At 43.4% G+C, this 10,290-nt stretch overlaps 1 protein-coding gene across 2 annotated transcripts; it reads left to right on the top strand.

Moving 5' to 3' along the window:
- Window positions 1-4,635: 4,635 nt before the first annotated feature.
- On the top strand, window positions 4,636-10,162 carry LOC115059840 (cerebellar degeneration-related protein 2-like). 2 transcript variants are annotated; one of them, XM_029527557.1, is made up of 6 exons: window positions 4,636-4,835; window positions 5,626-5,738; window positions 7,332-7,480; window positions 7,554-7,721; window positions 8,777-8,996; window positions 9,155-10,162. In XM_029527557.1, the coding sequence occupies exons 1-6, from the start codon at window positions 4,754-4,756 to the stop codon at window positions 9,731-9,733; spliced, it is 1,311 nt and encodes a 436-aa protein (XP_029383417.1). In that variant the 5' UTR covers window positions 4,636-4,753; the 3' UTR covers window positions 9,734-10,162. The 2 variants fall into 2 exon arrangements, with proteins under 2 accessions (XP_029383417.1, XP_029383418.1); XM_029527558.1 differs by having other exon boundaries at window positions 4,674-4,809.
- The last annotated feature ends 128 nt before the right edge of the window (window positions 10,163-10,290 follow it).

The raw sequence follows: 10,290 nt of genomic DNA, 5'->3' as shown, positions 1-10,290 counted from the left end.
GCAAAGCTAACGTTGTCCAACTCACCGTCATATGTCAGGGGTGCATAACACAAAATGTTTTCATCATCACAAGGAGCTCGCACACATAAGCCAGCAAATCAGTCCTCTGGTGACCAGGGATGACAAAGTGATTCATCTATCGATAATTCACCCACTAAAATTGATTGTTTTACTGAAACTAGAGTTTGGCACCTCCTCTCCATCCTCATCCATCACCTCTCTCCGCCTGCTGTATCAGCAGTGTGTTGTGATGAAACGTCGGCCACGTCTCCTCTCATCCACACTCACAACACAAGACATCTGAGCGGGAGACAGCTGTCAGTTTTTCTTTTCAACCTGTAGACGTAGAAGCTTTTCATCGCTTCTCAGGGCTGGTTAGAAGAATTTTCTGCCTCTTAAGATCATTCCTGCTCAGTATTTCTGTAGCATGTCCCTCTTTCATAAAATCTCAGCACACCACAGCAGGCACTGGGGTGATTTTCTTTCCCTGTGCCTCTGTGATCCCCTGAAGCTGTGCAGGAGAGATTAGCTAAATTCATCTACTTCACAGAGTTTTGTTTTACCCATGAGCCCCAGGGTGCGGAGATTACTTATAATATTAAACTTTTTTTTTTTTTAATCTCCACGGTGTCCAACAAGGCCTTTGATGTCGCTGTTCATTGATAACAGTTTATTATCTTTAACCTAAATCCAATTTTCATCATCAACATATTCTCTCTCGTTGTTTGCTGCGTGTCTTTCTTTCAATATTCATCTGCGGCGCTGAGTGTGTGTGAACAGTCTGGTGCAATAATAAAGTAATATGTGCAATGTGCAATGTACAGCATGTTTGTGTCCTTGCTTCTGCCTGCCAGCCCCCCAAACTACCTCCTTCCCTCACAGCAAAGCCCATATGTGACACTGGATGAGAGCTGGCATCACGCTGATTTTTGCAAACACTTGGTCGTCATGGCAACACGGCGGCTCCTCTCAATGCAAGTATATCTCCCATCGGTTGCTGTTTTTCTGCGTGCATGTCCAGAACAAAAGGAAATGGAAAACATGACAAAAAAATAAATAAATAAATAAATAAATAAAAAATGGAGGAAGAAATAAAAAGGTGGAAGAGGACGAGAGCCAGTCAGGAAATTCACAACAAATTAAAGTCACTGCAGGCTCACAGCTCTCCGCCTGTCGTGATGAATTTCTGCAACAAAGGAAGAGCTTTGAAGATTTACTTAAAACAAGCACAAGTGTGTGTGTGTGCGTGTTGGAAATCGTACCCAGAAGAACTTCTTCAAATCCCATTACACCCCTCCCCAGTGTCCCTTCCAAATATTGAGAAGATCCAGCCCCCACAGCTAAGACAGTTGGTATGGAAACGGATCAGTAAAGCTCCAAATCTCTCTTTTAACAACTCATTACTGGCTGCGTGTGCCCATTAATGTCCCTGTTTCCACACTGTGGCTGCAGGAAACACTATTACTAACCCCGAACGCTGCAGGGATGAGGAGGAATGTGTCACTGGACTGGTGAGCACAGTGGTAGTGATCCTGTTTACTTGCACTCTCGCCTCTAATATCTCAATTTCCTCCCTTTCTTTATCTAACTTCCTTTAATTTGCAAACACATTAGAGTTCTACTTGGTGATTCCTTCGCCACCACAGAGAGAAAGCATGATTGGAAACCTTGTTTTGCATTTGTATGACACTTCTAATCCTTTTCTGACCGCAAGATAAAATAATTAAGGGGATACAGCAGAGCATGGGGTCCTCTTTGTGTCGCTCTGGCAAACCACACCCCATGAAATCCAAAAATTAAAAGGCAGCACAGCATCAGTAAAAGGGTGGATAGCAGAAACACACACATAGTGTTGATGCTGCAGGGGGAAAAAAAAAGAAAAAGGATCACAGCTATTTTATCACCGAGATAGGCCGAATCCCCACAGAGAGCTCCTCGCCTCCTGCTCTGCCTTTTCTCTCATCTCGCTGACAAGCCACAAAACAGAGGTACAAAAATCAGGAGGCTGATGGAGGACAGATGGGAAGAGAGAGCGCACACTTTGGGGTGGAGCACAAAAAGGGGGGAGCTCGTTGGACACGAAACAGCGAGAGCTAAAGGAGAAGCATGTGATGTTACAGCTTCTAATGCTGTGGCCCGGGGAAAGTGACAGTATGGCTCCCAGAGTCACAACTACTCACACAATCTGTTTGTGACTCAGCTTCCTGCCTGAAGTGACACTTCGTAATCAGGCCTTGGATTCATAGGTGGTGGTGACGATTGATGAATTAGCTGCACCACAAATGTTAAAAACAGTTCACATATAAAACTTTAACAGTGGAGATGAGTTGGCTAAGGGAATACTCTGATACTGGAGGACTTCCAGTGTTCCACTTTTTCTAATCTTTATTCTCTTGAGGCTTTTTAAGCGTCCAAGTAAGATGTCTAGTTTCCGCTACTGAGCTATCAGCGAGGCTCTGTGAGGCTGTTGAGATGCATCCTAACTAACCTCATCAGTGTTAAAGGGCTGATGGTCACCAGGTACATTTAACATCTTAGTGCAACTCTTTAGCATGCTAACATTAGCAGTTCAAATCAGTTGACACCCGCACACAGAGCTGTGTACCAAAGATTGGATTGATATTTTATACGTGTATTTATAAATTTCATTGCATGTTCCGCTGAGGCAGAAACATCTGAGGCGCTCTCTAACAGTGAGTCAGTCCATCGTCTCCCATGTGGAAATGAACAGCACAGATTTTTTGTTGTATTCCTAATTTCCTCTTTTAGCTTGTCTGTGTCTTCGAGTGATTTTTTTTTTTTTTTTAACTGTGCAGGGCAGACAGCATCTCTGTATCTTTGATGAACAGACACTTCCAGAGTGAATTGTGTGGTGGTTGTTTGAGAAATACACTATAAAGCCAAATATAAAGACGAAGCTGTGCTCATCATCGTCCCCTGGATGCAGGAAAGCAGATCATTTATCATCAGCTGGCAGGATCCACCATGGAGGATGTTTTCATCTGTTAGCATCTGATAATGAAGTTGAAAAATAAAACGAGCTGCCGATTAGATGGCTTTCTTTCTGCATTCTGTGATCCATGCTGTTTTCTGTTATCTTTATTTGGTTCACATCTTGTTTGAGCTGAATGAAGAAATCAGAGGAAATTGTGAGATTACACTGCCACCAACAGTTGGAAAACAATAACTGCTCTGGCTCTTAGTTATTTCTTCTTAAACTGAATGTGATTTTTTTTTTTTTTTTTTTTTTAGTACTTGGATTCGTTGTGATCGTTTGCCTGGTTTCACAGTTTACAGGAGAGACTGTTGAGCAGAAAGTCTGTCAGGCTTCAGTTTTCATTTTTCATTTCATGAGTTTAAGCAACGAAACCACTTCCTGCAGTTTAAGAAAGCATCACACTTCAGAGTGTGATGGTTGCATTAAGTAAATTCTAGTTTTGAAATGAGAAAACCCAAAAGTTTCCTAATAACTGTATAGAAATAGAGAAACGACCTGTCAACATTATTTTTACTTTACTTTTTCTCATCAACATGCAAGCTTGTTTCTGGGCAGCTCAAATGTGCACTTGTTGTAGAAAATGTAATGAAGTGAAAAAAATAAAATTCTGAACTTTACAATATTGATTTCATAGGAAGGTAAGGTGCCATTTAGGCCCGTGTCAGGTTTCTGAATGATACATGAAGTGTCAGAATAAATGTCTGTTTTCACAAAATCTTTCTTCCAGTTTCAATCCAGTTTGTTTTCCTGATCTGGTGAAATTAAAAGCGTCTCATTTTAAAAAACTCCCAGTGCACGCTACTTCTTGCTTGGCCAACAACAGGTAACAACATCCGTTTTTAGGCACGAAATATCTCAATCTTTACTGTCATATCGTTGAATGGAGTTATAAAGTACAATATTTTTATGAAATATAAATGTAGTTGAGGTTGTGTTGTGTTGCTGCAGCGCCCCCGTGTGGTGTCAGATCCTTCACCCTCACCCTCAGCAGGTGTGGTGGACTGATGGACAACCTCAGAGAAAGAAAGGTCAATGCCGGAAGCATCTCGGTGAGCTTTTCAAAATAATAATAATAATAATAATAACTAATAATTAAAAAGCAAAATTATGTTTCCCTGGAAGAAATGTTGAGCACTTGGCTTGTTTGTTGTGTTCAAAACAACATTTATCATGTAGAAAAAAAAAATAAATGTGGAGAGAAAATGCTTCTGCACAAGCTGAGGATAGACCTGAACTCGAACTTGAATGATAGAACAGATGAAGAAATGAAGCAAAATGGAAAAAGACCGTGCAGCCATTATGTTTTTAATATAATGTAATTAATTTGGCACCTGAATTATCTCTTTCATGTTTATGAATGACTCGGAACGGTGGGAGGAAAGTTTCATGACTCATAATAATAATAACTATAATAATTCCTGATCCTACTGCGGTTTTTCTCGCTGCTCATTCTCCAAACAGCCTCCAGATTTCTTTTAACACAGTCCTGCTGGAGGCTGTAATCACTCTCCTGCAAGCCTTTCACTGCAGCAGTCACAACCACTTATTATTATTATTTTTATTTTGAAGCGGAGAGCCGGAAACGCGTTGCAGAGGCGGCGCAGGCTCAAAGCTCAGATCCGTCTGTCCGTCCGGCGGTGAGCGCACATCGGTGCCGGCTGCAGGAGGGAGAGGACCCGGACAGAACCGCCACTGGACCGCCACTGGACCGCGTCTTTGTCATGTCCCAGAGGAGCACTGAACCTTAAATCGAACATGCTGACAGACGTGATTGTGGAGCAGGAATTTGAGATCAAGGAGGAGGAACCGTGGTACGACAAGCAAGACCTGGAGCATGGTGCAGTTTCATTTTAAACTCTTTTGTCTTTGACCTTTTGCAAATTCCCCCACTGGTGTTTTAATTCTGCTGTTTGCACGTTGCAGCTGTAAAATTATCCACGTAGGTTTATACCATTAATGTGAATCAGGCTTTTATTCTGGCAGGTGCACAGCAGGACAATGATTATTATTATTATTTTATTTTATTTTATTTTATTTTTATTTTTTATTTTTGGAGGGGGGTTTCCTGGCTATTAACTAGATGTTTATTTATTAATTTAATCTAATTTAATTTAATGCCTGTGGAAGCTGTGTTAGTGGGGAGAGAAGCACCTTGGCGGGCTGCAGAAAAAGGCAGAAGTCAGCAGGACACTCACATATGCGGCAAAGTGGAAAAAATAGAAAAGCTCAGTCTGAAATGAAGATTGTGTCCTTATTGCATGTGTTTGTACATGTGGGAGTTTTAGTGTTGTGTGTAATATTTCCTCCTTCTGATTCACATTTCCACCCCAGTTATATCATTTTAACATGTACTCTGGGTTTCCTTATTTTTGCTTGGCCAATGAATGAAGGCGCTGGATAATCATCCACCTGTGCTTTAGAAATAACCAGCAGTCCCTGCTCATTAAAAAAACCCCTTCAAGATCTGTCAGTGGATGAACCCTGTGGCACAAATGTTACTGGACTCCTGCCAGCAGCAACAAAACCTCCCAAAGCTGCTTGAGCAGTGAGGTCTTCAGGTCCCGAGCGGTGAGATGAACCCATGAGCTCTAAAAAGCTGCTGCTTCCTCACTCCGTCTCTCCCGCAGACCTGCAGCTGGCGGCCGAGCTCGGGAAGACTCTGCTGGAGAGGAACAGGGAGCTGGAGCAAGGGCTGCAGCACATGTACTCCACCAACCAGGAGCAGCTGCAGGAGATCGAGGTAAGAGAGCCGTCCTGCGTCTGTGTTTTTGTGTTTTCATCAGGCATTTTGTGTTTTCATCCAAAGTCCACGCTGATCCTAAACTGAGCCTGCTAGACCAGGATGACCAGTTTAACACTGGAGGGGGAACTGATTTCTGATTTCCTCATTTGAGGTTTTATGGTTCAGGTTTATGTTCAACCAGAAATGCTTCAGTTTTGTCTCAAAGCAAAAACCATCATTTCCACTGGACGTGAGAGTGGACATGCTGCTTTGACAGTCCTGCATCAGTGCTCATCTCAGTCTTCGGTTATTTCTATAAACCAGCAGTATTCACGCTTCGCATGCAGTCAAAAGGGATTTGGAAACTTTATTTCGCTCCAGATTTTGCTCATCAGGCAGCGTATAAGCTGCTCAGCTTTGTTGGTTAAGTATGTCGTTTGGCACGGAGGTTTATTTACTGATGATGATAAAACAGCTCATCAATCAAACATGATGTAGTAAAAAAGACATTTGCAGTACAGACAGGAATAAAAAAAATATTAAAGGACAGCTGTTGAATTGCTGATTTCTAATATTTGTTTTGGTGTAGATGAAGAATCCCAGACTTTATTGGGTAGATAAAGGAAGAGGCAAATCATTAGGTCAATGCCTTATTTCAAACTCAAGCGGCAGACACTCAGTACTAACTTGAGCTTTGGCAGACCTTTGTGGATTTTTCGAGCGTGTTTTTCATTTTCTTGAGTAGGTTCAGTCCAGGGTGTCTGCCTGTAAATCTCTGTTTACGTGACAGGCAGAATTAATCTCTTAAGACCAGAGCTGGATACGTTGTGACGTCATGGGTCTGATTCAAGCTCATAACCTGTGTTGCAATCGATTACCTGCTTCCTGTTGAGTTCACTGTCACCCTTCACAGGAAGGAACAGACTCTCATGCAGCAGAAATGTCTTGAAAATGTCCTCTAAGCCGCCTTAATGTTGACATAGTGTAGTTATTCATTGACTTCTGACTGCGGAAGTGTGTGTTGTCAGTGTGAAGCTGGTGTGTTGGTTTACAGCAGGCAGCATTAGTGATGTTAAGGTCCAAAGTGTTCTGCCTTCAGCAGCTGATAAGATAAACCTGCTACAAAAGAAACTTGTCCGCTTCACAGATGTCCCAGTGTTAATGAGGTTTGAGAGTCCCTTTAACATCTGGGGGTAGCGTTAGTAGAAATACTTGACTCTGCTTGGCGTTTAAATGAGTGGTTCCAAATCTTTGCTATTAATTAGAATATGATTGATCTATGTATTATTATTTTTTTGTCTCTTTGTTTTGTTTTTTTTTAGATGTTTATCACAGAAAGTAAAAAAAAAAAACAAACAACCCAACAACAACTTGTGATTGCAAATTTATTAATTCTGTTGTTGTCTTACTTGACTCTTCATTCCTTTAGAAAATCGTAATCGTGCTTTTAATACTTGTACATCTTTTAATATGAAGTATATAATTTCATGTTTTATTGTAGTGTGATGTAAAGGAGCAGTAGATCGGATCTGTCCTCATGGACACCTCAGATGATGCTCATCCCTCTCGCTCTGGTCCTAACACTTCCTCCGCCCTGTGTCTCTCCTCCAGTACCTGACGAAGCAGGTGGATCTCCTCAGGCAGGTCAACGATCAGCATGCCAAAGTGTATGAGCAGCTGGATGTGTCGGCCAGAGACCTGGAGCACAGCAACCACAAACTGGTACAGGACAACAGGACGGCCCAGCAGAAAATCCAGGGGTAAGAAACGATCCGTTCAGTGGTGTTTTGGTTTTAACATGGACCCAAACGGAGCTCTGCTTTCTGTGTGCAGGCTGACAGAAACCGTGGAGCTGCTGCAGACGCAGGTAGACGAGCTTCAGCAGCAGGTGCAAGAGATGAAGTTGAGTCCTCAGCCCCAGAAGCCTCCTCACGGAGACAGGCGGCCGGCTCGAAGCTGTCAGAGTGTGTCCTGCCTGAAAGAGCTGCAAAACACACTCAGGTGAGGATGCTCAAGCACTTTATTCATACCAGCAGGGCTAAAAAACGACTGGCCGGAAGATGAAGCGGCAGACAAACATTATCTTCGAAGTTTGAGTCATTAAAACGAATAATCATATAAATGAATTAGCAAATGTTACTCGTAGTTGGACAGCAGAGCCACAAATTGAGTCAAACCTTTCAAGAACTTGTGTTTTTAACTTTAACTTTATTAACTTAGCCAAGTTAAAAAAGAAAAAGACAAACCTCCTATTTGCGTTGTCTGATCCAGAAGCTCTTTGTAAGCTTCAAAAAGTGGAAGCAGTAAATCCTGCACTGAGTCTCAAGCCCGCTTCTCTGTATGTGTGCTAATCCTCCTTATTGGCAGCGGGCCGTGCTGACCTCACAGCAGTCTGAACGTTTCACTCTGCGGCCATTTCTTCCCGGACAAAACACAGGTTCATTCACAGCCTGGGTTTCATCTCGTTGTGTAATCCTGTTAGGACCGAGCCATCAAAACATCCAGGTCAGGTGTTCGGAAATCTCACTGATAAACTCAGAGAGATACGAGACGGGTCTGAACGCGCAGCGCGGCTGATGGGGTTGGAAGGACAAAGGTCAAAGTCTGAGCCAGAGGGCACCGCACATGTCTTGATATCCATTTGAAGCAAATCTTGAGTTCTTGGCTGCCTTACCTTGTGTGCTTTTGCAGTTCAGCGGTTTCTTTTTCACATTGACTGTAATTCAGCAGTGTATTGGTAAACCTCACGTTATGTATCCTCAGTAATAATATGACCGACTCATGACCTTTAATCCGTGTTGTCACCATCTCCATTTACTGTCACTTTTATACTGAAGTAGACAAGAAATGAAGATAAAATGCGAGATGGTTGTGAAAGAGGGAACAAAGTATCAGCCTGTGTGACGAATTAAAGATTGCTGGTTAATTAAGAACCGCAGTTAGAACGTCAGTATCAGTCCGTCACTTGCTGAGCTGAGCTTTGTTTTACTGTACAAGCTAATCAGAGGCCAAGGTTTGGTAAAGTCTGATATACATGTTTGTGTGTTTCTGTGCAGGTATGACAACGATCCTGATGAGCCTTCGGACCTCTTTGACTCGTTGGACGCGTCGTGGCGAGAGGAGGAGCAGGCATCACTGCGACAGTCACTCCGCTCTCTCCAGTCTCAGTTTGCCAATGAGCGTGCTCGGCGGGAGGAATTGGAGCGAGAGGCCATGCTGCTCGCCAGCGAGAACACAACTCTGGAGCAACGTCTAGCAGGGCTGGAGGGGTGTCAGGTACGTCCCACACATTTTTAAGTTGTTTGTTTGCTCTTACAGCACGTGGGCAAAGTTTGTGAATGGATGAAATGATATTAATGCTCATTAAAATTAAATTAAAGAGAAGACAGCTGCTGCGCTGCTCTCTCACATCACCCCTTTTCTTCTTTCTTCAGGCCAGAGTGATTGAGCTGGAACATGAGGCTGAGGAGCTCCGTCAGCTATGGAAGTCAGAGTCCTCCACAAACTCCTGCAGGCCAGACGTCACCCACAACCTGGTGCCAGTCTCGATGTTCCTCCACCCTGAGGAGGAGAACGATGGGGAACTGGATGCAGACCAAAGCCCCAGGAAGCTGAAGCGCTGGGGCAGCGAGCGGCCCATGAAGGCAATGCAGATGGCCGACTCCGCCGACAGGATCTACGACCACGAGTGCTTGTGTGTGCGCCGAGCCGAGGTGGTGAAGTACCGCGGCATCTCGCTGCTCAACGAGGTCGACGCCCAGTACAGTGCCTTGCAGGTGAAGTACGACGAGCTGCTGCGCCGCTGCCACCCGGGGATGCCGGAGGAAGAGCAGGACGGGCAGAGCCACAAATCGGTCCAGACGGCATCCCTCGCCACTTGTCCTGCTTTGACGGACAAGGAGGACTTTGAGGATGACTTTCACCAGCCGGAGTACAAGGAACTTTTTAGGGAAATTTTCTCCCGTATTCAGAAAACCAAAGAAGACCTGATTGAAAACAGGGAGAGACCCTGAGCTGGTGATGTGCTGCCTGTTCTGCATTAGTTATCACCAGAAAGAAAGAAAAAAAAAAAAAAAGAACTTCTGCAATAAAATAATCACCATCTTCCAGTTAAAGAACGATTCTTTGGAAAGACTTTTACAGCAGAATGTGATGGAGCTACGTCTAAACTTATTGAGTGCTATTTGCCCAGAAATGGCCAGCGGAAGGGGTAAGGACATGGGAGTGATGTAGAAACACGAAGGCCAAACACCACCAGCTCCCGTCTCAGCAGGTGTGGCTCATTTTGCACAGAAACACCGGTGCCTGACGCTGCCGTCTACTGTCCAGTCACTCTACCTCACTCTGCACAGTTCTGGGGAATTCTCTTTTTTTTTCCATAAGCTGTATCCGTAGCACTTTATTTTATCGGTCATCCAATTTCCTATTTAAAAAAAAAAAAAGAAGGCATCAATTATGTCAATTTTCTAAGTTATTGGACCTTTAAACATGATAAGGATTGATAAGATAAAGTGCTATTGTTCTATCTGCTCTTCGTTTACTTATCTCTGATCTAATGTGAAAAATTTCC

Source organism: Echeneis naucrates, chromosome 19 (genome assembly GCF_900963305.1).
Source record: "Echeneis naucrates chromosome 19, fEcheNa1.1, whole genome shotgun sequence".
Taxonomy (NCBI): domain Eukaryota; kingdom Metazoa; phylum Chordata; class Actinopteri; order Carangiformes; family Echeneidae; genus Echeneis; species Echeneis naucrates.
This window is presented reverse-complemented; position numbering and strand designations above follow the sequence as displayed.

Coding starts and splice junctions, on each gene's coding strand:
- LOC115059840 (XM_029527557.1), top strand. CDS start 4,754: ATGCTGACAGACGTGATTGTGGAGCAGGAATTTGAGATCAAGGAGGAG. Junction 5,739..7,331: donor AGCAGCTGCAGGAGATCGAG/GTAAGAGAGCCG, acceptor TCTCTCCTCCAG/TACCTGACGAAGCAGGTGGA. Junction 8,997..9,154: donor CAGGGCTGGAGGGGTGTCAG/GTACGTCCCACA, acceptor TTCTTTCTTCAG/GCCAGAGTGATTGAGCTGGA.